Source organism: Aotus nancymaae, unplaced genomic scaffold (assembly GCF_030222135.1).
Source record: "Aotus nancymaae isolate 86718 unplaced genomic scaffold, 86718_ANA_hifiasm-v0.15.2.pri h1tg000077l, whole genome shotgun sequence".
In the NCBI taxonomy this organism is placed as follows: domain Eukaryota; kingdom Metazoa; phylum Chordata; class Mammalia; order Primates; family Aotidae; genus Aotus; species Aotus nancymaae.
In genome coordinates, this window is record NW_026988492.1 from 16,016,385 (window position 1) to 16,043,559 (window position 27,175).

Consider the following 27,175-nt stretch of genomic DNA (forward strand, 5'->3'; position numbering starts at 1 on the left):
ATACCAAAATTCAGATAAAATAATGTGGTATAAAACTTCATTAATATATCTGCGGATTCTGGCAATGGAGCTAACTTGACATTTTTTGTTTTGTTTTTTGAGAAAGGGTCTTGCTCTGTCACCCAGAGTGGAGTGCAGTGGCACGATTACAGCTCATTGCAGCCTTGAACTCCTGGGCTCAAGTGATCCTCCCAGTCCAGCCTCCTGAGTAGGTGGGACTACAGGTGTACAACACCATGCTTTTTTACAACCTTTGAAAACCAGGTTGTCAAAAAGAAATGTAAAAAATTTGTGTGATTAACAGAAGAGACTTTGAGAAATAATGAGCTAAGTACCGCACTTAAATGAAAAAGAAATTAGAACAAAATTTAAAAAGAAGAAAAGTTAATGAAATAGAAAATTATGAACTACATTTTATTCTCTGAAAATATTAATTAAAAATATCTACTGAGATTTATCAAGTAAAAACTGAGAGATGAAAAAGACGTAGATACCACAGAGATTAATAAGGAAATGAGATGATAAATTTATGCCTAAAATACTGAAAATCTAGATAAAATTTAAAAAGGAACTAGAAAGCTATAATGCTCAAACTGGCATGAGAAGAGCATAAAAGCCCTAAAGTGTTCTGTTAAAGACTCTGAATCATTAGTTTAATCTTCCCAAAGTACAAAAACCACAGTATATTTAGGAATTTTCCCAGTGAGTTATAGAAAATACTCAAGGAAGAAATAATCAGACCATAAACTCTTCCCGAGAAGAGAGATCAAAACAAAGAAGAACTTCACGATAGTAGCAAGCTTCAGAGTCAAACCACTTGAGGAAAGGATAAGAAGGAAAATTAGAGGCGAGTTTCCTCGTGATTATACATACAGCAAGTCCCCCACCCTCCCCATAAATCTTTGAGAGTCAAATCCAGTGACATGTTTAGAAAAAGTGATGTTAAAAACATCACGAAAATGTTGTTTATCCAAGTAAACAGTTCCATGTAGAAAATCTATTCACAGAATTTGCCGCAATAAGAAATGCAACAAAAAAATCATATGATCATCTTAAAAGATGTAGAAAAGGCACCTTTGATAAAATTTAGTATCAATTCACAACTTTTTAGAAAAAAGCAGCAAACTAGAAATAGAAAACTTCCTTAATATCATAAAATACATCTAGAGAAAACCCACATCAAATACATGCTTTTAAAGTGTACCACTATGACGAGAATAATTAAATGTTACAGCAAAGAGTCTAGCCAGTATCGTAAGATGAAAAATAATTGAAAAGTTAAAAGGATTGGAGAGGAAGTAACAGAATTTTATTTTTTATTTTGTTTTACAAACAGGTTCTCGCCATGTTGTCCAGGGTAGTCTTCAACTCCTGGCCTCAAGTGATGCTCCCACCTCGACCTCTGAAATTGCTGGGATTACAGGTGTGAGACACTGTGCCTAACCAGAAATAGAATTTTCATTATTCATGTGCTATGACTGTCCTATCTATGTCTGATAGAAAACCCAGAATCTACAGAAAATTCATAAGCATTTAATAATTTTAGAAAGACTGATAAATACAAAGATTTTCAGACAAAATCAACTGAATTTCTCTATATCAGCAAATGGAAATTACAACCTAAGAGAGAGAGGGAAAGAAAGAAGGTAGGAAAGAATGTAATAACTAAAAAATTAACATATCTAGAAACAAATCCAAAAGTGTAAGTATGATCTTTACAGAAAATATTCTAAGACATTCAAGAGCTAAATTAATGGAGAGATACTTCCTATTTTTGGATAAGGTTGCTCAATATGACAACAAAGGCACTTTCCTCTATCTACAGACTTCAATGCAACCCCAAACAAAATACCAGCAGGGTGTGTTTGTGTTCTTTTTCTTTTTGTTGAACTTCATACATGGTATCTAAAATTTATATGGAAGAGAAAGGTCCAAGAATAGTCAGTTTAGTCCTGAAGAATACGGTGGGTTGGTATGTCCAAACTATATCAATATTTACTTTAAAACTATAGCAATTAAGGTAGTATGGCATTGAAACAGGAATAGCAGGCCAGATACAGACCTACCCATATGTGGAAAATTGATGTATGACTGAGCAGGCATTTCAGACCAAGCTGTTCAAAAAATAGCGCTGGAACAGATAGGTATACTACATGAAATCAGATTCCTATCTCACTCCATTTACAAAAACCAGTTCCAGAAAGATCAAGGAATTAAAGATGAAAGATGAAATTTTAAAACTATTAGAAATAAAGATAGAATAAATCTTTATGAGGTAAAGGTAAGAATTTCCTTTTTTGCTTTTTGTTTTATTTTGAGACAATGGAGTGCAGTGGCCCAATCTCAGCTCACTGCAGCCTCGACCTCCTGGACTCAAGCAATCCTCCCAACTCAGCCTTCCAAGTAGCTGGGCCCACAGGAGTCTGCTACCATGGCCAGCTAATATTTCAATTATTTGTAGTGACAAGGTCTCGCTACATTGTCTGGGCTGATTTCAAGCTTCTGGGCTCAAGCAGTCCTCCTGCCTTGGCCTCCCAAAGTATTGGGATTACAGGAATGAGCTACCACACCTGATCAGGAAAGAATTTCTTAAACAAGAGCCCAAAAGCACAAATAATAACAGAAAAGAAGCATACATCGGACTTGATTGCTATTAAGACTGCTATATAAATCTGACAAGAGCAGCTACAAATTAAACCCTTTCAGCAGTACAAATAACCAACAACAATAACGACATACAAAATATAGAAAGTCCTCCCGTACATTTATAGAAAAATACAACTTTAAAAAAGCCATTTCACAGAAGAAAAGAAAGATTAATAAATATATGAAAAGCATTCAAAGTAAGTAATGGTGGCGTGAAAACTCTTCTACCGTGATGGTGTGAGTGTAAATGAAAGCAATCACTTTAAAAACTGCCCAGTAAAAGCAAAGACACACATACATTATCAACCAACAATTCCACTGCTTATTAATACACCCAACAGAAACTCTTGCACACATGGATCAGGAGACCTGGATAAATGCTTCCAGAGTGGGATCATCTGCAACACCTCAAATGCCCATGGACAGAGAACAGATCAACTGCCACATCCCCTACTGGAAGACCACATATTGGTAAAAATACATTACTGTGACACAAATCAACAAGAATGAATTTTACACATTTAATGTTGAGCCAAAAAAGCAAGTCACAAAAGAATGCCTTAATTATTCTACCAAAATAATGGTTTGAACACACAAAAACTAAGCAGTATATCACGCAGAATATAAACACAGGTGGTAAGACATAGTACAATGAATGGGAAAGGAGTGGGAAACACCAAATTCAGCATAATGATAAACTGATAGAGGGGGTTGAGGTAGGAGGTGCGTCTTGGAAACCCAAACAGATTGAGGGCTAGCGAAAATGGGGCCCAGGTGAAAGCAGCTTTCAATCAGACACGCCCAGCAGCGTGCCACGTCAATTTACCATTGCCATGGCAACACCCAGGTGTTACTGCCCCTCTCCATGGCAGTGATCCAATGATTACTACACCTCCCTTAGAGATTTCTGCACAAACAGCCCCTTAATCTGCATGCAATTAAAAGTGGGTATAAATATGACTGCAAAACTCCCCTGAGCTGTTACTCTCTGCCTCTGGCTTGCCGTTGAATTCTCTTCTGGGCAAAGCAAAGCACTCAGTGGGCTAAGCTCCCCTTTGGGGTTTCTCTGCTCTGAATTGGGGTAGCCTGGGGAAGGATAACATGAGAGCCTTCAAAGCTATTAGTGACACTCTGTATCTAAAATCGTGGATGTGGGTATCATCAATATTCTTTTATATATTATTTAATTTTTCCAAAAAAACTGAAAGATGACATCCTATGTTCAATAAATTTTTATTATACAGGAATATACTTACAGTCAACACCTGCAGAAAAATATTATTACACATTGGTCTCCAATGACAGCAGACGTAGCAGTAAATAAGAGAAAAAACTCTCTCCAATAATCATGAGGTCATGTCATTGCATCTTTTTCTTCAGCTGTATTCCCGTATTACAAACGCAAATGGAATAATCCAACAGTCTGCACATGGGGGAACATTAGACATTTTTGTGTCTTATGCTTGAGTCCTTTATATTTCCTTTATATTACTATATCTTCTCTTCCTTAATTATTCCCTAAAATTGCAATAATCAAACTTCATATGGACCAAGAATTCAGGACATTTGCTTGTGGAATACATATAATGTGAATTTTAATATACAGACTTAATTTTACTTGAAAGATATCCCAATGTATTTATAATCTCATCTTTATGTAACAGAACAGCTTTGCAGAAACTGGGCTTGAAGGGACCGTTGCCTATGGCAGGACACAGAACACCTTGGCAACTACTAGTCAGGAACCTGGCTTCCTAGAGGGGGAATTCTTTCTCCTGACAGAGACCACCTCCTACTGTATCTTCCTCCAGCCCAAGCTTTGGTATCCTACTGCACCCAATACAAAGTTTTCTAAAAAGTTCTCTTCATGTTACCTCCACCCAAAACTATTTAATCATTACTTTTCACTAAAGAATGTACTAGGGAAACCAAAGGTCATTCTACTTTATCACTCACTACACTGCGAATGAAGGGAAGACATCAGTGACAATCCTGATCCCACACTGAGGTCACATGTAATTGTGGAGACAACACACAACCTCATAAAATAGGTAAGATACAAGATAAATTTGGCAAAATAGGATGACCTCCAAACGTGTAGGATTCCATTCACACATTTCCTATCACTCAGATCATGTGATTCATTCAGTCCACAAATATTTATTACACCTCTACAAAGGAATTAAATTTTAAGTGTTAGCCAGGTGCAGTGGCTCACACCTGTAATCCCAGCACTTTGCGAAGTCAAGGCGGTGGATCATTTGAGGTCAGGAGTTCGAGACCAGACTGATCAACATGGTGAAACTCTGTCTCTACTAAAAAAATACCAAATTAGGCCGGGCGCGGTGGCTCAAGCCTGTAATCCCAGCACTTTGGGAGGCCGAGGCGGGTGGATCACGAGGTCAAGAGATCGAGACCATCCTGGTCAACATTGTGAAACCCCGTCTCTACTAATACAAAAAAATTAGCTGGGCATGGTGGCGCGTGCCTGTAATCCCAGCTACTCAGGAGGCTGAGGCAGGAGAATTGCCTGAACCCAGGAGGCGGAGGTTGCGGTGAGCCGAGATCGCGCCATTGCACTCCAGCCTGGGTAACAAGAGCGAAACTCCGTCTCAAAAAAAAAAAAAAAAAAAATACCAAATTAGCTGGGCATGGTGTCGCACGTCTGTAATCCCAACTACTTGGGAGGCTGAGGCTGGGGAATCGTTTGAACCTGGGAGGTGGAGGTTGCAGTGAGCCGAGATCGCGCCACTGCACTTGTACTACAGCCTGGGCAACAAGGGCAAAACTCTGTCTCAAAAAATAAAAAAAAAAATTTTTAAGTGTCAACAGGCCACTCCTCAGTCCCAGGTACTCCAAATTATGTATGTTTGGCGAGAGAAACAAACAACCCAATACGCTGTGAAAAAGGCTGTAAGAGGAATGCACAGACGAGTTATTTGGGGTGGGAGGAGAGATGGAAAGTGGATGAGAAAGAGCAATAGCAACCTAGACCAGGAAATGTGTCCACGGAATCTTTAACCTTTGGGCAGGACAAAGTCCTGCTGCTGCAAACATTTCATGTATCATTTATTTTTCCAAGAAGCCAGAAACATGGCAAAAGGTTTCTTTTTAATCCGGAGAGAAAGGACAATTGGGTATCAGACAGCCTTACCCTTCTGTAACCTGCCGGTGGGATTCCCTCCAGACAGCCTCTGAGTGTTCTAGATATCTGAATGGAATAGATCATCCAGGCAAGAATAAACAGAAATCAACATGGAGATTGTATGTGATACGAGTTAACACAAGATAGAGCAACTCAGAAAGCCACGGACTAGTAAACCAACCTAAGGCACGCAACCAAACCAAACCACAGGAAATACTAGCTCCTACTGTCTGCTCAACTTGAAACGATCTTTCGGCTTTTTTCATGTTCATCTAGGCCACTAAAAAATCTTAAAACAGAACATCAAAATCGCTAATCGCTGACAAGTGTTTAAACTAGAACACGCTTAACAGCTATAGCACAAGAAAGTATTTAGAGTAGTGTATATTTGCCCAACCTCTGCTTCTACACTAGACTAAACACTACAGCTAAACCCAGAACTCTAAGAATGTATGTGGCAATCTTAACTATCTGAGAGCAAAGGAAAACACTCCACTGTTCCATAGTTCCAGTATCAGCCATCCTAAAGGGAGAAAGGTACCACTCGTTAACAAGAGGTTCTGTACTTTGTATATCCTTAGGGCATATGGGTTTGTTTCAGAGGCCTGTGGAGACCCTGGAAATATAAGCCAAGGGGTTTAGATATAAGCTGACTATTACTTTGGAGAAGGCACATAGATTTTTAACATATATTCAAAGATATTCGCAAGCTAGAAAACAATAACCATTTAAAACTCCCTTTAAAAATACAATACTGGTAATATTACAATGAACATTTTTCAGCCAAGGAAACAATATATATATATGTAATTCAGGGAAATATAAAGAAAAATTTCAAGGGTTAAGATGATTAACTAACTGTGTCTCTAACTCGAATTGATAGTTTTTCTTGTGCCACAGTTAATAAGGGCTAATGGACTTCTACTAAGATCGAGATATTTTCATACATATGAATTTTTAGGGGGGAAATGATACAAATTTCTCTCTTAAAAAATACATTTCCTTCTTTTGTATTTTACCAAGTCATTCATCAGAAGTATAATATTAAAAACAAATGGTTCATGTTTGTTAAACTTTAATTTCTAGAATATTTAGAAAAAAATTTAAAGTACTATTTTGAGGCATACACATGACTATGGTTTAAATTTTAAAAAGATTTGTTTTTTCAGTTCTTCTTGTATTTCCTGGAACCCAAATTCCTATGGATAATGGTCCAACTCAAATGAATGTCTAACTAATTCTAGACCGAAGATGGTCATATAAGTAGAGTTGAAACTTCAATTAGCAGACTGTGCTAGCTAATTTTATGTGCCAACTTTACTGCACCACAGGGTAAAAATTTAAACAATATTTCTGGGTGCGTCCATCAGTGTGCTTCGGGTGAGATAAGCATTTGGAATTGTGGACTCAGTGAAGCTGACTGCCTTCTCCAACGAGGATGAGCTTGATCTAATCTGCTGGGGGCTAGAATAGAATAAAAGGTGGAAGGAGGAGGAATTGGCCCATTTTTCTTCCTGATTGACTGTGCTGAGACATCCATCGGTCTTCTCCCTGCTCTTGGAGTAGGAATTATAGCAGCAGACCTTCTTGGTCCCCAGTTACAGTTGGCAGATCAGACCGTGGGACTTCTTAGCTCCCATAATCATGTGCACCAATTATTCATAATAAATCTCCATATACTTATTTCTCTGTGTGTGTGTGTATGTGTGTGTGTGTGCGCGCGTGTGTCTATCTCCTGTTCAGTTTCTCTGAAGAGCCCCAACTAATACAAAGACTCCTATTAAAGAATAGGTCTTGGTTTCATAACAAAAGATTAATGCTGGAGTATACATTGATCAGCGTATTAAGCTGAGATAAAACATTTAAGTTTTGGATATATCCCTTTGGTCAGAAGCATCCTAACCAGAGCAACTTCATCTTGAAAAAAGGCCAGATAAGGCGAAACCAGCTGGGTTACATCCCCAAGGGATGGGGCTCTCCTGGTCATAAGACATTCACAGTGGAGGGAACGAGTTAATGATGCTAAGTAAATAAAAACCTAGAACTTAACAGAAATGTCCCGATATTTTAAGAACAAAAAGCATTCTTAAGAATATGTTTTGCTTCAAAGATAGTAGTGCCTTCCCAAATCCTTGCTGAAATCAATAGTAACACAGGAAAATAACAATACTAATAGCCTGTCACAAGCTGATCACAAGCTTTTGTACTAAAGTTCGCTATTCTTAACCTTAGTAACCAATATAAGCCAGCATTCCATTTAAGGTAGGGGCTTTAGTCTCTTGCTTTCTGAGGATGGTCTACTCTGTAACAGAGCAGTTGCTAATAAATTGTTTTAAATATATTCTATGACTTTCCCTGAATTCTTTCCCATGTGAGAGTCAAGAACCCACTCTTGGGGTCTGGACAAGACCCCTTTTCCAGTGACACCTTTATTGGACTTTTGATCATTTGAATAAGAGGGTCCTGACTCAACTACCACCTCTGAAATGCCAACTCAGTAGGTGGACCATGTGGTAAAATGGACATTAGTTCACCTTTACTCCACGAGTAATTGTGTGACTTAGGCTTCTGTGTCACCTTCTCTTGCTCCCATTTTCAAGTAAAGAGTTGAAGAGGATGGTCTTGTACATTACAATACAGTTACTATTTCATTTTATATCTTAGTCTAACACACACCCCAATGTCGGGGACCCATGCAAGTGCACTGAATATAGCATGTAGAGATTTTTACTTATTAAAGGGTTTCTATACTCCATTTTGCATATCCATCATGTGACCTATTGTGTCCTCAGTCTCCTTAAACTCACAGAATTAAGCAAGTCGCAGTACGCTCAGAGGAGAAGCGAGTGGTTCTTTCTGTCTGTTTGAACCGCTGTAACTTTCCCTGTTCTGTCACAGCCAAAGATCTCCTTTCATTCTGCCTGGGGATGCGTGTCACTAGGGTGCCTCATAAAGGACCTTGTAACTTAACTCTCATCTGTAAGGAATGTAGGCTGACTCGAATGTAAGGTTACAACTGGTCAAATAAATACTTCATTCACGGATGACTATAGTTCCTCTAAGAAGACAAAGGAATAGTTGGTTGTTTAAAAATCCAGGAAATGAAATAGAAAGCCAAAGATGAGAAGACTGGGCTCTTGACATTTTTGCCTACTACCTGTTGAATTCACTTCATGCCTAGTCTAGGGAGGGCAGAGTGAGACCATGATATTGGTCTCAAATATTCAAGAACTGACCCTCATTTTTTTTTTTTTGAGACAGAGTCTTGTTCTGTCGCCAGGTGCCAGGCTGGAGTACAGTGGTGCAATCTCGGCTCACTGCAACCTCTGCTTCCCGGGTTCAAGCAATTCTCCTGCCTCAGCTTCCCGAGTAGCTGGGACTACAGATGCAAGCCACCACGCCCAGCTACTTTATAAAAATATTTTAGTAGAGATGAGGTTTCACTATGTTGGCCAGGATGGTCTCAATCTCTTGACCTTGAGATCCGCCCGCTTTGGCCTCCCAAAGTGCTGGGATTACAGGCGTGAGCCACCATGCCCAGCCCAATTTTTTTTAAAGCAATGAGTGTGTTAAAAGAAAAACTTCAGCCGAATTAAATTCAAGGGAAGTTAACTGAGCAATGAATGATTCTCAAATTTGTTGGTCCCCAGAATCAACCTGAATCAATCAGCAGATTCAGACAGACTCCAGGGATGCCCTGTGGTTACAACAAATTTAAAGACAAAAAAAGAAGTGACACACAGAAATTGGCAATGAGGTACAGAAACAGGTGGGCTGGTTACAGGTTCAGGTATGTCTTCTTTGAACACAGTTTGAACTCTCAGCAGTCTATGAGTGGCTCAAGTGTGGCCTCTGGGGTTGGTCAAGACTCAGTTACTGTTACAGGCACAGACTCCTAAGTTAGGTTTTCAATTGTACCGGCCTGCTAAGCTAGGTTACAGTTCATCCACAAGGACCCAAATGTAGAAGTACGGAGTCCTTCTCAGGACATATTTAGTATGCTTTAACAGGTGTTATTCCTGCAAACATCAGTCAAATTAATTTTTAGTAGGAAATCAGAATAAACAACTGACAGCAGATTGTGTGATTCATTTTCCTTAAAAAGAGGGTTTAGTTTAAACACCACCACCACCACTTTAAGCTATAAAAGTCTCTTTTAAAACCTACTCACGCCTGTAATCCCACCACTTTGGGAGGCCAAGGCAGGTGGATCACCTGAGGTCAGTAGTTCGAGACCAGCCTGGCCAACATAGTGAAACTCTACTAAAAATCCAAAAATTAGCTGGGCATGCTGATGCGCACCTGTAATCCAGTGACTTGGGAGGCTGAGGCAGGAGAATTGCTTGAACCTGGGAAGCGAAGGTTGCAGTGAGCCGAGATCACGCCACTGCACTTTACCCTGGGCAACAGAGCAAGACTCATCTCAAAAAAAAAAAAAAAAAAAGAGAGAGAAAAATCCAAAAACAAAAAACAGAAAACAATCCCTGCACTATGGCAATTTCCTAATCTTCCTTTATAACTCGTCCTTATCTTTCTCTGGTCAATCGTTACATCTAACTTTATATTTTCTGCTGCTAAAATTTAGTTTGTTCATTTTTTTCCTCCTTAGGAATAGCCAACATTTAATAAAAATCTTTTTTTTAAAATCATTTCATGGTAACTTCAATTTTCTCTTCCTTGCTCTATTTAAATTTTGTTTCTTCAGGATTCTTCATACAATCCATTTCCTAGATATTTGATTATTTTTCCATTTCTTTATAGGAAGAGGTATATTCAAATAATTTTAAGTATTCAATTTGTATCTCCATTTTATCATGAAAAGGTTGTATACAGATATCCTGGAAGGTCTTCCTTTAACTAACAACCTGTTAAATTTAAGAATTTTTAGCACCACTTTGGGAGGCCAAGACAGGCAGATCACTTGAGGTCAGGAGTTTGAGATCAGCCTGGCCAACATGGTGAAACTCATCTCTTCTAAAAATACAAAAATTAGCCAAGTGTGGTGGTGTGCACCTGTAATCCCAGCTACTCGGGAGGCTGAGGCAGGAAATTGCTTGAACCTGGGTGGCAGAGGTTGCAGTGAGCTGAGATCACGCCATTGCACTCCTGGGTGACAAGAGCAAAACTTTGTCTCAAAAAAAAAAAAAAAAGGGGCTCAAGATTTTTGTTTAAATAATGAAGTGTAAAAGTGGACTTATTTCACACAAGTGGTGTAATGACCATAAACTAAACTTTAAAAAACAGGACAAAAGGTGAACATTTTGCTTGTAAACTCTATGTAGACTTAACAGTAAAAAAACTGCATGATGGTATTTGTACTTTTAAAATTGTCTTAATAGCTGCCCTGCTTTATTTTTGCTTTTAAAGAGGAAAAAAAAGCTTTTATTTCCTTAATCCCCCCAGAGCATGAAACAAAGAAGAAACTTTAATGTGTTCTCAGCTGGTGTCTTTTTTTTAAAATGCGCTTTCTGCTTTCATAAGCCTGTGTCTTTCTAAAAGTGGCTCCTTGATGAGGTGAAAGAACATTAAAACCGAAGCCTTCGAGCCAGAAGCCTGGGTCCTTGCCCTAATTCTGCCACTTATGGGCTCAGTGATCTTCGGTAGGATTATTCAGTATCAACCGTCAGTTTGCTCATCCATAAAATGGGGTAACTATATCTGCTTTCCTTTCCCCACTGAGTACTTGTAAGAACAAAGCAAAACAATACAATGGGAAGTTAAACACTGAGCCACTGTGAAACGTACGCTATAGTGCCTCCTTGCTGACGGGCCACCTTGATAGATTCATTGAAAAAAAATTCAAGATTTAAAAAAGCCTTTGGGAAGCTGCAGCAGGTGGATCACCTGAGGTCAGGAGTTCAAGACCAGCCTGGCCAACATGGTGAAACCCTGTCCTTACTAAAAATACAAAAAAAAATTAGGCAGGTATTATGGCACACACCTGTAGTCCCAGCTACTCAGGAGGCTGAGGCAGGAGAATCGCTTGAACCCAGGAGGTGGAGGTTGCAGTGAGCTGAGACTGCACCACTGCACTCCGGTCTGGGTGATAGAGTGAGACTTCGTCTCAAAAAACAAACAAACAACAAAACTTTATAGCATTATTCACAACAGCCACGAGGTAGTAGCAGCCGGAATATCCACTGACAGATAAATGGATAAAGAAATGTAGTCTATACATGTAATGGAATACATCTCAGCCTTAAAAAAGAAGGAAATCTGTCACATGGAAAAACATAGACGAACCTTGAGGATATCATGCTGAGATAAGCTAGTCGCAAAGGGACAAATATTGAACACAAGAAGGTAAAGAGTGGAAAAATAAGAAACTGAAAAGGGTGAGCGGGGGTGCGGGGAGGAGGAAGAGAAGTGGGCTAAAGGGTACCAGTGTGCAGTAAGACAGCAGGGATCACTTCAGTGTTTGACAGCAGGGCAGGATGACTCTACTCAACAAAACTCTGCTGCTCTTGGGTGATGGACACCCTGAGCCACCTGACTCAATCACTATGCATTATATACCTGTAAAAAATGTATTAGGTACCCCATACATCTGAGCAAATAAAATAAGGAAAAATGCTGTAGAATGGTAGTTGTAAGGGGCTGTGGGACAGACTATGGTAAATGAATTCTATTGTTTATAAGATACCCAGTAATGGAGCTACACTTACTGACTTATTTTTTTACCTTTGTATAAACATAGTTTTCATCCAGTATCAATTTCCTTCTGCCTAAATAAAGCCTTTTTATTTTTCTATAAATTATTTCAACTTTTATATGTCCACAGACATCTTTATATAGTTCAGATGATACAGAGTTTCAGATTTGTAAGACGAAAGGTTCTAGAGATCTGTGGCACAACAGTGTGAAAGACTTAACACAACCGTACGGTTATGAACGGTGATGAGGATGAAAAAATGCTTGGGCCGTTAAGTAAATGGAGAACTGAAATTTAAAACAAAATTAAACTAAAATGACAGCTTTGTTGGACCCACAGTGAGCAGTCACCTTGCTAACCTTAGAAAGAATCACATTGACGGTTAACCCAGGCTCGGCCTCCAGAGGGAGAGTCAGTAACAGTGGGGGCTTTATATAATTTAAATTGGCCTTCTCTGGTCAGCAGCACTCCCTCCTCCAGCAGTGTCGGGGTCCACCCATTTGTCATTTGGCTCATAATGTCTTTTTTTCTGTTGTTTTTTTAGAGACAGGGTCTTGCTCTGTCACCCAGGCTGGAGTACAGTGGTGCAGTCATAGCTTACAGCAGCCTCCAGCTCCTGGGCTCAAGCAATCCTCCTGTGTTAGCCATCTGAGTAGCTGGGACTACAGGCTGGTACCACCATACCTAACTATTTTTTCTTATTTTTTTTGTAGAGATGAAGTCTCACTATGCTGCCCAAGCTGATCTCAAACTCTTGGCCTAAAGCAATTCTCCCACCTCAGCCTCTCGAAGTGCTGAGATTACAGGCACAAGCCACCACGCCAAGCCTACAATGCTTTAAGTCTAACAGCTACCACGTTACTCAGTGATGCACACTTTTTTTTTTTTTTTTTGAGATGGAATTTTGCTCTTGTCGCCCAGGCTGGAATCCAATGGCATGATCTCGGCTCATCACAATGTCTGCCTCCCGGGCCCAAGCAATTCTCCTGCCTCAGCCTCCCCAGTAGCTGGGATTACAGGAATGCACCACCATGCCCAGCAAATTTCATATTTTTAGGAGAGAGAGGCTTTCTCCATATTGGTCAGGCTGGTTTCGAACTCCTGACCTCAGGTGATCTGCATGCCTCAGTCCTCCAAAGTGCTGGCATTACAAGCGTGAGTCACACCCAGCCAGTGATACACATTAGACCATAACCCTCTTGAGGGAGAAACCACATCTAACACATCTTCGATTTCACTCCTTGAACTCCTAGCATGACAACATAATACCACTCATCAAATGTTTGCTAATTAAATAAATTCTAATTCTTTTTCCCCCCAGTTTTCAACATCTTTTATTTGGCCATTGATGGGGCAAAAACTCTAAGAACAGAGAGGGTTAACTGTTCCAGGCTCTGCATAAAAGTCTTCATGTCATTCCCTGTTCCTATCTGGTGGATAAAAAGGGAGGGAAGAATTGTGTATTTATAGCTGTGTTTACAATGATACAACAAAGATACTCAGTTATAGTGCTCTAAGATGAAAAAAAATAATCATGAGCTGCAAAGTTTATAATAATCCTTCCCCAATCCATTTACGGTTTTGAAATGGCCAGAAGTCTATAGTATGACAGCAGCCTGGCCGAACTGGTGAAACCCTATCTCTGCTAAAAATACAAAAATTCATGAGGTATGGTGGTGCATACCTATAATCCTAGCAACTTGGGAGGCTGAGGCAGGAGAATTGCTTGAACTCAGGAGGCAGAGGTTGCAGTGGGCTGAGATCCTGCCACTGCACTCCAGCCTGGGTGACAGAGATTCTGTCTAAAAAAAATAAATAAATAAAGAAGCCTATATTATGTCCACAGCCCTTGTAAAGATTCTGGAACAAGAACACAATTTAAAATCTGGGCAAACCTCAGCCTTCTAGAACTTCCGTTAATAAAACCCACAAATCCATATAAAAGAGCACAGAACCAGACAGAGTATCAGGTTCCTTTTAAAACACTTGATTCTTACCCATAAGAAAATTAAAACTGGCTTAACAGGTAGATTGCCAAGATAAATATAACCACAAATAAACAGAGAACAATGGGTAATTTTATTCCCAAATATTCAGTGCTACTTAGAAAAGAGTCTGTGAGAAGAACGAGAGAGAGAGAGTTCAATTGCTCTTGATAACCAAGGCAGAGATGTGCACCCACGTGACTAAGCACAGAGCCCATCTCAAAGTCAGAGTTCAGGAGACAAGTGCCTTAGTCACTGGGATGGATGGGGATGCAGCCTGACCTGCTACAGTAACTGCTGTGAGACCAAGCAAGTGTATGAATGCCAGTCACATCCCAGGCAGGTCTGCAGTACCTGGACATTTCAAATCTACCTTACAGCACTCACCACCAAGTGAGAAGCAACTAATGCTGAAAGTGACCTTGTAAAACAGCGTAAGACCACACGTACCTACAGAGGAGGCAGGGACACCTGTTTGATCACGTCCCATTCAGATTTCTGACCACGGCAGGAGCGGTGCGTCCCAGTTGCCTGTACCCATCACAAGGGTCTAGAGTAGGGTAGGATGGGTCCAGGAACCCTGTGCTTGGTAAGTAACAGTTTATTCAATTATCACGGGAATCCTGTGAAACAGAGGTTAGTGTCCTTCCACAAATGGCAAAACTGAGCTTCACATGTAACTGATCAAAAAGTCAGGCAGCCAGTCCACAGTAGAGACGGAATCCGAATTCACGTTTCTGAGTAGTTGCGATAGAGACTGCATGACCCACGCCCCTAAAATATTTCCCTTCTGATAATTCACAGGAACAGATCTGCTGACCCCTGGACAAAGGTTTCAGGTTTGGAAGGATGGGGGTAATGTGGATGGATATGGAAAAATGCAGAGAAGAAAGGTTTTAAAGGAAAAGACAGGGAGCTCGATTTTAAGTGGGTGGCAGAACTGACAGAGATCCAAAAAGATGACCTGAGATCCAAGCACTAGGGAGACAGGCGAAGACCAGAAGCACTCACTACAAGTGACAGCTGAAGCCTGGAGAAGGATGAGAGAGTAGAAAGGTAGACAGCAGCGGTTTCACACTAGCTCTGAAGGTGAAACTCGCCATTCAAATGCGCATAAAGGTCCCAATATATAAAATATGTGTGGCTGGGTGCGGTGGCTCACGTGAGGTCAGGAGTTCAAGGCCTGGCCAACAGGGTGAAACCCCATCTCTACTAAAAATATAAAAAAATTATCTCAGCACAGTGGCACATGCCTGTAATCCCAGCTACTTGGGAGGCTGACGTAGAATAGCTTGAAACAGAGAGGCGGAGGTTGAGTGAGCAGAGATGGTGCCACTGCACTCCAGCCTGGGCAATAAGAGCGAAACTCCATCTCAAAAAACAAATAATTAAAATGAAATAAAATAAGTGAAGATAGCACTGTTCTTGCTGAATCCTAGGTAGTATGTACAGACCACAACTGCTGGGCCTCCCTAAGCGTCTGCAGTGACTCCAAAGGAATCCGTGGACCTCTTGGGGGCTCTAGAGAGCTCAGTCGGGAAACCAATGACGTGCCTGAAGCAACGAACATCAGGAGACCACGGCCTGAACATTTGCTTTGGACTTCAGGCAAAGGAACTAAAAGCCCAAACAGAAGGGACTGCACAGGAACCACGGGGGTGGTAATACAAGTAGACTGTGTGTGTAGCCAGCACCTGCAAGACAGGTGACTTACTAGAGAAGAAAAACAAATTGAGTTTGCAGAGATGTCAAGGGAAGGTTTCATAAAAGGTCAGTGGCTTTGTGATTAGAAAGTCACTAGAGACCACCAGTAAAGAGATGGAAAGAGAAATCAGTTTCACAGTGTTAAAGGGTAAGTAGGGAAGAAATTGAAGCAGGAGAATAAAGCCCGGGGTGATAAGGTTGGCAGTAGAATGAAGGGTGAAAAACAGGACACAAGGAAGGACAGAGCTGTTCATTTCACAAGGCATGGAGACATTTCTTCTTCCAAGGGGTAAAAAAGATAAATTGGCAGACTGTTTGCGGGAAGTGGCTGCGATATTTCCCACCTGAATCCACACCCTTGGTAATTCCCATTTGACTCTAGGCTTACCCCTGTGACTTGCTTTTGGCCAATGGGACATTAGCAAACATGACACAAGTAGATGTGATGATCATTCCCTTGAAGCTTATTCTCTCACGAGGTAACCCTGAGACCAGCATGCGGACGAACCCTAGCCAGCCTGTTGGAGGAAGAGCGACCAAATGGAGGAGAACCAGATACCCATGCTGACAGCTACCAGCCTCCAGACACATGCAACAAGCCATCTCAGGTCACCTGGTCACCAACTAACCGGACAGCTGACCAAGGACGTGTGGCAGAGAACTGTAACCTAAGTAAAATGGTGACTTAACGCCACTAGGCTGAGATCTGTTTGTTACGCAGCAAGAACTTTGAGAGTAAGAATTCTGCTGATAGCGTAGTCATCAATGCTGTATGTACTGTACAATCGTGACTGCTCAGACATATTTCAAAATGCTCAAAGAGGCCAGATGTGGTGGTTTACACCTATACTCCCAGCACTTTGGGAGGCCACAGTAGGCAGATCACTTGAGGTCAAGAGTTCGAGAACAGCCTGGCCAACATGGTAAAACCTCATCTCTACATAAAATACAAAAATTAGTTGGGCATGGTGGTGATAATCCCAGCTACTCCGGAGGGTTGAGGCAGGAGAATTGCCTGAACCCAGGAGGCAAAGGTTGCAGTAAGCCAAGATGGCACTACTGCACTCCAGCCTGCGCAACAGAGCGAGCTTCTATCTCAAAAAAAAAAAAAAAAAAAAAAATGCTCAAAGACACAAAAGTTTTGCCTTTTCCTTTTATATCTTTCCAACTGTGTATAATGAGCAGTGACTGGGCATTAAGTGCGATTACTGTTGTCATTATTAATATTATCATCAACATTTGAGGTGAGTAGAAGAATGATTGTACCTACCCAGTCATAAGTATATGTCAACTGAGAAGACAAGCCTAGCACAGGTCCAGAGGGCTCCTACACACCTTCTATTTATTACAGGTAGAAAAATGCAATCTAAGCTAGTGTATATGTGAACAATAAACAAACTCATGCTGCTAGAAATTAGACATATCCAACCAGTTTTCTAACTCTGTTTGAAAGGTAACTGCTATAAGCAAAGAGTTGACGATTTTTTATTTTTATTTTTGAGATGGAGTCTTGCTCTGTCACCAGGCTGGAGTGCAGTGGTATACTCTTGGCTCACTCCAGCCTCTGCCTCCCAGGTTCAAATGATTCTTCTGCCTCAGCCTCCCGAGTAGCTGGGACTACAGGCGTGCGCCACCCTGCCCAGCTAATTTTTGTATTTTTAGCAGAGACAGGGTTTCACCATGTTGGCCAGGATGGTCTCGATCTGTTGACCTCATTATCTGCCAGCCTTGGCCTCCCAAAGTGCTGGGATTACAGGCGTGAGTCACTGCGCCTAGCCCGACCAGAGCTGACAATTTTTTTAATGCAAGAAGGATGACAACGTACACTGTGAAAATAATTTCAGTCTGAAATATTTTTCTAAGAATGTGTGACATATTTTGTGCTTGTGTTTTCCATAAGATATTACTGCTAGATTTTTATCTTTTTCCAGTTAAACACATTTTTTTTTCTGTGAGTAGCCCTCTAGTTTCATGCCTGCCACATATTCCCTGGATTCTCCGATAGTCTATATTGTAGGTTTAAGAACATACATATTACAGACATATGTGTATATTTCTCTCCTACCTCCCACATAATGTTCTCAATAAGACATATTTTAAAAACATGTTTAATATGTTTTGAAAGGAAAAAACTATCTTCAGGCTGATGGGACATAAAGACATTCATGTTTCTTCTTTGTTCTTGAAAGGCTAGTTAGGGGAATTCTCTTAATCTGTAAGGCATTTATTAACTAAGGCAAGATGAGAAATATATTTTCTTTTTTGCAGTATGTTTACTGAGAACTACTGTAGTATGTTTATTGAGAACTATGGTCAACTGAACTAATGCTTCCTCCTGAAAACAGGTTTTCAGAAAAAAAAAAGTATAAACCCATAGATACAAAGAACAGGACACAAGATGAGAGTAGACAGAAACATAGAATATAGAATGTAATGAACAAACAGTAATTAACAAGCAGAGTGGAAAGTGCTAGAATGAGAGTACCTGCAAGACGCAGGCTGGAGAGGGAGCTAAGGAGTAGAAAGCCAATCGCAGCCACAGGACCCTGGCAAGGGGGATGAACTGGAGGAACCAGGCACCTCTGAAGGAAGAGGTATGGCTGGGGCTGAACACGGCACTGACTGAGCACTGGACTTACCAGAATCCACGTTCTCTCTCCCCTCACTTCCATAAGACCAAAGCTTTATTCTCTGTAGAGGATGACCAAGAGATTTCAGACAATCAGAGGTACAGCTGAAAGTAAAGGCAAGTGACATACTGGACAAAGGAGGAATAAATAATTTTAAGATCTCCAGCCTATGTGATGAAACTCTAGCCAGCTTTTCCTGGATAATTGCCAGAAGCCTATGACCAGTCCGATATACCTAGACAGGAGGCTGAAGGTGTCCTCTCTGGGGCACTGGCAAGATTAAAAGAAAATGCTGCCCCCTCCCAGCAGTTCTTTGGGTCCTCCCCAATTATCCTATAAAAGACAACCCGTCAAGAAGCTTTGCCACTGCACTTAGCGCTTCCAATCAGCTTTACAATGTCTTCCTCTTAATTATGAGTAGATGATCAAAAATTAAACATTTGAACCTTGTCCAGAGTCAGCTACAGTCTCAGCCCAGCAGACGGACTTTCATGTAACTTCTAGCCCTCTGGCTTTTAGTCAAGATAAGTAATAAGCCACACTTGTTGGAAGTAGAGAAGTTTGACAGATCAAAACTGAATAAATTCTGGGGCACAGTGGCTCACATCTGTAATCCCAGCACTTTGGGAGGTCAAGGCAGGAGGACTGATTGAGCCCAGGAGTTCGAGACCAGTCTGGGCAACATAAGGAGACCTTGTGTCTACAATTTTTTTTTTTTTTTTTTTTTTTTTCTGGAGAAAGAGTTTCACTGTTGTTGCCCGGGCTGGAGTGCAATGGTGTGACCTTGGCTCACTGCAACCTCCACCTCCTGGGTTCAAGTGATTCTCCTGCCTCAGCCTCCAGGGTAGCTGGGATTACAGGTGGCCACCACCATGCCCAGCTAATTTCTTTGTATTTTTAGTAGAGAGGGGATTTCACCATGTTGGCCAGGCTGGTCTTGAACTCCTGACCTCATGTGATGCACCTGCCTCCATCTCCCAAAGTGCTGGGATTACACACTTTTTTTTTTTTTTAATGTTAGCAAAGCATGGTGGTGCATGCCTGTGGTCCAAGATCTTCTGGAGGCTGAGGTGGGAGAAGTGCTTGAGCCCAGGAGCTTGAGGATGCATTGAGCAATGATTGTGCCACTTCAACTCCAGCCTGGGGAACAGAGTGAGACCTTGTCTTAAAAACATAATAATAAACAAACCTGAAGAAAACTAGTACTGAAGAGAAAATACTCCTCCCTTGAAGGAAAAAATGAGTCCATAATCTCATCCCTAAAGAACCTTGTAGACTTGGCCTTCTCTATCTGATGGCATGTGATCCAGCAGGAGAAAGAACGTTTTCAAACATCATGAAACTGGAATTTCCTCCCAAGAGCACATTTCAGCACTGCCTGAGCATCTTGGTTTTAGCCGTGTTTTGTAAACCTATGTGCTTGTAAGAGATTTTCAACATCTTCTCATGTCTTCTCACCTATACTCCCTAGCTAAGAAGTTGGGGGTATGACCAGGCACAGTGGCTCATGCTTGTAATCCCAGCACTTCAGGGGGCCAAGGTGGCAGATCACTTGAGGTCAGGAGTTTGAGACCAGCCTGGCCAACACAGCGAAACCCTGTCTACTAAAAATACAAAAATTAGCCCAGCGCAGTGGTACACACCTGTAGTCCCAGCTACTCGGGAGGCTGAGGCAGGAGAATTTCTTGAACCCAGGAGGTGAGGATGCAGTGAGCTGAGACTGCGCCACTACACTCCAGCCTGGGTGACACAGCAAGACCCCCATCTCAAAAAAAAAGAAAAAAAAAAGTCAGGGATAGTTAATGTTTCCTTAAGTTCATTTTAAAAGTTCCCATTGGTGTAAAATTCAAAATGGCAGATCCTGTCAATAATTTTACCGCTGATGATCTCTGTGTAGGTAGTCCTTGCACTTCCTACAGGATAACCCAGTTTTTTTTGTTTTGCTTTGTTTTGTTTTTTTGAGAAGATGTCTTGCTCTGTGGCCCAGGCTGGAATGCAGAAGTGCAATCTCGTCTCACTGCAACCTCCGGCTCCTGGCTTAAAGTGATTCTCCTGCCTCAGCCTCCCAAGTAGCTGGGATTACAGGCACGTGCCACCACATCTGGGTAATTTTTATATTTTTAGTAGAGACAGGGTTTCAGCATGTTGGTCAGGCTGGTCTTGAACTCCTGACCTCATGATCCACCTGCCTTGGCCTCCCAAAGTGCTGGGATTACAGGCGTGAGCCACCGCGCCCAGCCCTAGTTTTCACCTTCTACAAGGTGCTTCCACTGCTTCATGATCTTCATGAAGCTGCATGCTTTTGCAGCTTCTTACAGTTTATTTTCACTTCAAATATAGTAAGGAAATAATAAATATAGTCATTAAAAATCAAACGTGAAGAAAGTCTCCATTATGTAAAAGTAACATCAAATATTTAAAAAGCTTAAAAAACAGTGACAGTACAGGAAACTTAAAAAATTAGTATCTTAAGAGATAGAAGAGAAAATATTATGGCTATGGAATAAAAACAGGAAGCTGTAAATGCAGAGAAGAAGAAAGCTCTTGGAAATTAGATATTTTGACAAGTATGATTTTAGCAGACAGAAGTTGAGAAAAATTCAGGTACAATAAAAAGAGAAAGAATGAAAAAAATGATTACAAAGAGGCTCAAATCAAGTATATTACAAGCCGGAGCGCCAAGAAAAGAGAGGAAAATATAGGGGAAGAAATTATTCCAAAAAACAAGACCATTTCCAGCACTGAACTGATCAACCCTTCACAATCAAAGTATGAGAAGCCAAGCACAGTTAACAAAAAGGCACACACGAAGGCACGGCATGTCAAAATGCCAAATACCAAAGGAAGAACAGTTCTCAAAATATTAGACAATGTTAAAAACCAAAAATCGCACTCAAAGACAGAATGGGCCAGTCATGGTGAGTCACATCTGTAACACTAGCACTTTGGGAGGCCAAGGCGAGTAGATTACTTGAGGCCAGGAATTTGAGACCAGCCTGGAAAACATGGAGAAACTCCATCTCTACTAAAAATACAAAAATTAGCTGGGTGTGGTGGTGCGTGCCTGGAGTCCCAGCTACTCAGGAAGCTGAGGAGTGAGAATCGCTTGAACCCAGGAGGTGGAGTTGCACTGAGCTGAGGTGGTGCCACTGCACTCCAGCCTGGGAGACAGAGGGAGACTCTGTCTCAAAACAAACAAACAAACAAACAAACAAACAAAAACAGAATGGCAGGGCTGGACTTTAGAAGACCATGAAATAAGATCTTCACAAACCTGAAGAAAAATGTTTTTCATTCTTGAATACTATACCCAGCCAAACTGTTAATTAAATGTGAAGGTAGAATAAAGACATTTTCAAGCTGGCAAGATCTTAACAAACTAAGCTTTCTCTGGAAGATTCTATGTTTTCTTGCTGGGGAGACTTTACTTACACTGACCGTTATACACATTCGTAATATATAATGAAACAATTATACAACTTACCATCAATCACGTAGAATCAGTGGGAGCCCTGAGCTTGTTTTCCTGCAACTAGATGGTCCCATTTGGGGGTGATGGGAAACAGTAACAGATCATAAGGCATTAGACTCTCATAAGGAGCGTGCAACCTAGATCCCTCGCATGTGCAGTTCACAAAAGGGTTGGCGCTCCTGTGAGAATCTAATACTGCCACTGATCTGACAGGAGGCGGAGCTCAGGTGGTCATGTGAGCAGTGGGTGTGGCTGTAAATACAGATGATTCCTCCTAGCTGGCGCTGCTGTTCATCTCTTGCTGTGTAGCCCCATTCCTAAAAGGCCATAAACTCCTGCTGTAAGGTCTACTTTTAAGCCACCACCTCCTCCAAGAAGGATTTTCTGTTTCTGCCAGTAGGATGCAGTCCAAACGCGGGTGCTCACAGACCTCTCTATCCCTCCTTTCCCCACAGTGTATCCACCTTTTATTACCTGAAACAAACAGTGGAAGCTTCTTGCAGGCAAGAGACCTGTCCATTTCTTCTTTGTGGCTTTGGCCTTGCAGTCTCTCCCACCCACCAACTGAGCCAAATACATTTTCTTTAACATAGGAGATACTCAATGATAAAAGAACAATGGACTCCAGATTGAATGTTATTCCATTCCGCTAAGAAGATCACAATGAGGCCATCTTTTTTTTTTTTTTTTTCTTGAGACAGAGTCTTGCTCTCTTGCCTAGGTAAGAGCAAGAGATCTCAGCTCACTGCAACCTCTGCCTCCAGGGTCAAGCAATAATCCTGCCTCAGCCTTCCAAGTAGTTGGGATTATAGGCAACTGCCATCACACCAGGATAATTTTTATATTTTTAATAGATATGGGGTTTCACCATATTGCCCAAGCTGGTCTCAAACTCCTGACCTCAGGTGATCCACCGGCCCTGGCCTCCCAAAGTGCTGGGATTATAGGCGTGAGCCACAAGGCTCAGCCGAGTCTAACTTATCTCTGCTTCAATTCCTTCTACATCTAGATTTCCCTAGTCAGAGTTTCTGCATATAGGGCAGAAGACATCATTTTTGAGGATCAAATGACAAAAAAAGAAAATTATTATTTCAATTAAAGAGAGATGATCATATGAGCCAGCAATTTCACTCCAAAATACATACAGATGTGAAATGAAAATATACAAAAACCTGCATAGGAATGTTCATACCAGCATTATGCACAATAACTCAACGGTGGAAACAACCCAAATGTCCAAAAGTAGCCAATCACAAAAGCCAGCCTATTGTATAATTCAATTTCTATAAAAGATCCAGAACAGACAAATCTGTAGAAACAAAAGTTGACCAGTGCTTCCCTAGGCCTAGGGGCAGGGGGGTGGTTGGGGAGAATGAGAGTTACTGCTAACAGGCTTGGAATTTCTTTAAGGGGCAATGAGAATGTTCTAAAACTGATTATAGTGATGGATGTACACCTCTAAACAAACTGAAAACCATTGAATTACACACTTTCAATGGGTGAATTATATCTCAGTAAAGTTGTTTTCAAAGAGAAGATCTATGTGGGAATAAAATAGATTCATACATTACTTGTCATTAAGGTAGTATCAGATAGCACAAATGGAAATGACCAGGATTTGCAAAGTATACCACAACTGCACAATCTCAAAACACACATTTGGAACCAGAAAACAGCAAGTTAAAAAACAGTCAGTCAGTTGGTATTTACTGGCCTCAAAATGAACACAGAATCTGTTCACTGCAGAGTTTAGTCATTAAGAGAAGCGTTAACAAACAGAGAGTGGAGAATATTAGGTTTATTGACAGCACAGAGTACCCTGTTATACAACCTTTTGTAGGTCACTTGGATTTTAAAAGGCAGTATCTCTAGACTCACTTCTTGCTAATCACATTATTTCATAGATCTATTATTAAGGTGATTAGTGGATAACGTGTTTGTATTTATACAGGACCAGGATCTAAAAGCACTGCTAAGATCATTTGCACAGACTTATTTATTACATGTGATCTGGAAGGTGAGTAAAACACTGACTTGTAAAGTCTTTCTGTTTAAGCGATGATATGATGGCTACAAAGTAAATGTAGAAAACGTCTGATTCTTCTAAAATAGCTGTGAAAAGCTAAACAGGATGAATTGTTGTGTTTTTCAACTTTAAGGCTTCATTTTGAAATAGGTTTCATAAAGGCATGATGACATCCTGGCAATGAATGTGGTTATTTTTATAGATAAAGGTAAAAATGTATACAGGGAACTAGCCCTCTATAATCCCTGTTTTGCATGATTTCTTCAAGGATATTGGGATTAATAAACCAGACCTACGAAACCATGATTTTAATATAAAGGAAAATTCAATACTCATCTTTCTATCTTCTTTGAGACATAATCAAATCTCACTTAGCCAAGTGTATCTCATTTGAATACATCAAAGGTTTAAGATGTTGACCTAATTTTAAAGAAAAAAAATATAAACTATTTTAAAATTTTTTTGTGGGTACATATGAGATGATTTGATACAGGCATGCAATATGAAACAAGCAGGTCATGGAGAATGGGGTATCCATCCTCTCAGGCTGTATCCTGTGAGTTACAATAGTCCAATTACATTCTTTAAGTTATTAAAAACATACAATTAAGTTATTATTGATTATAGTCACCCTAGTGTCCTATCAAATAGGTTTTATTCTTTCTTTCTATTTTTTTGGTAGCCATTAACCATTTCCATCTCCCCCATTAAATAAACTATCTTTCATTAAACATAGGAAATAGTTTTTCAATTATTTTGCCTTTAAAAGTCTCTTTCTTTTGTCTTCTACATCATTTGTAACTACCAACTTTTTAGGCTGTAGGACAAGTAGCATGACCCTGGTTTGATTTAGGAGCAACGTCTTGATCCATGCTGGGTTAAAAGACCTTTTAAAAGTTATTTACAACCATGTCATTTAACTCACGACATAGCACACAGTCATGAACAAAAATGCCCCAATGAGCTAACAACCGAAAACCAAACCCACAATATACTGGGCTGTACCAGGACAGGATATGAGCCCGAGAAACTGTTCAATTTTGGTATATGAAACTTACATGAATAAATTAGCTACAAATAGAGCAATCTTATTTTTGGAATACAAATTGTAGTTCTTTTGTACTTTACACACAATGCAAAATATGGAATATAGATTCAGATTCTCAGCTGCAACCTGTATTAACTACAGTGCGGACTGGTAGCGATTAACTTTACTAGACATACATCCATTATTTAATGATTTTCCTTGTTTCATTTCAACTTCACAATGTTTTAAGTGGCTAACATTGGTCCAGCAGGTTAGCTGATGGCAGCTGGGCCATGTCCAGTTTCATCCAGTTCCACCATCACAAAATCCTCCCTGTATCTGTTATTTATGAACTGCCTCTCAGAGAAGACTGTCAGTCCTGGAGAAAATTTCCCTGCCAGTTGAGGTAAGAACATCGTTGTGATATATAAAGTAGTGCTTTTTAGAAGTCAAGGTCTCCTGGCAGTTCCTCAGTACACTACCATGGCAGCCGCACTAGAGGTCATGAATAATGTATTACATAAGGGACGTCCATGCATTCAAACCAGAATCTCCTCACCACAATTCCCATAGCAACACACAAAGATTATACTCATCTCTGAGATGAAGCAGCCAGCAGAAATGCTATCCTGATATTTCTAGCATGATCAACAAGGCACTTACCCTTTTTCAAAACAATTTTTTCAAAGGAAAATCAACAACCATGTTAAAATAGGTTCACTGGGAAGCGACTGAGTATCCCACGAACCAAGCTACCTTCAACTTGAACGATCTGTGCTTTAGAAACAGCCACTATTCAAATGACAGCATGGGAAAAAGAATTCAGATCACTGCAATTAGTGAAATGAAACACAGCCTGAGATAAATCCTGTAACTATCTATTTCATAGCTGTTATGCAGTACCCTCTCTATATATACACAGTTTATTAAGATGGGATGGAGAAGAACGTGTTCTAAGAGAAGAAACTTATAAAAAAATCAATAAAATCCTCTGTTGCTTTTTGAAAAGCATAATGTAATCCATTTTTAAACCAAGAGGATACTAATATAAAACACCTGTGAAGTACAATTCAGGGGAAAAGCTGTTCGAGTCTAAGAAAATAAACATTAGCTTGAAGTCAGTTTTTTTTTTCTTAGCAGAGATATGGTTTAATGGGGAAATGAAGTAACATGTGTTGATACCAGGTGCAGTTTTTCCTCTTTGTACATTCAGGGGTCCTTTTGTATGTGTCCAAATAAGCCATCTACCCACATAAACGAGTTGCTTGGATTATAAAACAACATAGAAGACCACGCTTACACACCTCACTTCCTTTTTCTACCAAGGGAAGAAATTATGCTCCATTTCCTGTATCTTTCTAAAACCAGACAATGAAATGCTCTAATAGACCAAACAAGCTTTCGGAGAAACTTCCACAGGTGGTCTATCAAGGGCACAGCACAACTTGCAAAGAAAGATCTTGGTAGAGAGGATATGATTTTACCTTTGCTTTTTCCAACTGTGCCTGGGCCTGCCGCTCTGCTTCTCTGCGCACTGCCTCCCGGTCCTCCTCCAGAGACACATCGGAATCGGATGGACGGCTAGTGTAGGAGTCTGCCGAACCCTGCAGAGGAAAATGTACATTTTAAAGTCGATTCAGTCTATGATGTTGGCCCTGGAAAAGTCTCATCGACACAGCAGTTACCTTGCCGGATTGTGCTATGCGATCCTGAAAAGAGGAGAAAATAATTCATTTTGCAGCATCCTATCTAGAAAATCATGCTCTGGTTTGCAGACAATCAACAGAATAGTTGTGTCTACTGAGTTGCCATTCCTTCCTGAGCTTTATGTTCCAAAAAAACTATCCTTCCTGGAAGCCAGAACAAGTTGCTTTTAGAATTAAGCCAG

General features: G+C 40.5%; 1 protein-coding gene across 11 annotated transcripts in view; it reads right to left on the minus strand.

Annotated features, from left to right (window-relative positions):
- The window catches only part of CACNB2 (calcium voltage-gated channel auxiliary subunit beta 2), a 397,684-nt gene that overhangs the window by 113,666 nt on the left and 256,843 nt on the right, over window positions 1–27,175 (minus strand). For all 11 annotated transcript variants that reach the window (XM_012465458.2, XM_012465452.2, XM_012465450.2 and 8 more), the window contains one exon: window positions 26,772–26,891. In XM_012465458.2, coding sequence (XP_012320881.1) covers window positions 26,772–26,891 — 120 coding nt within the window. The remainder of the gene's footprint in view (window positions 1–26,771; window positions 26,892–27,175) is intronic.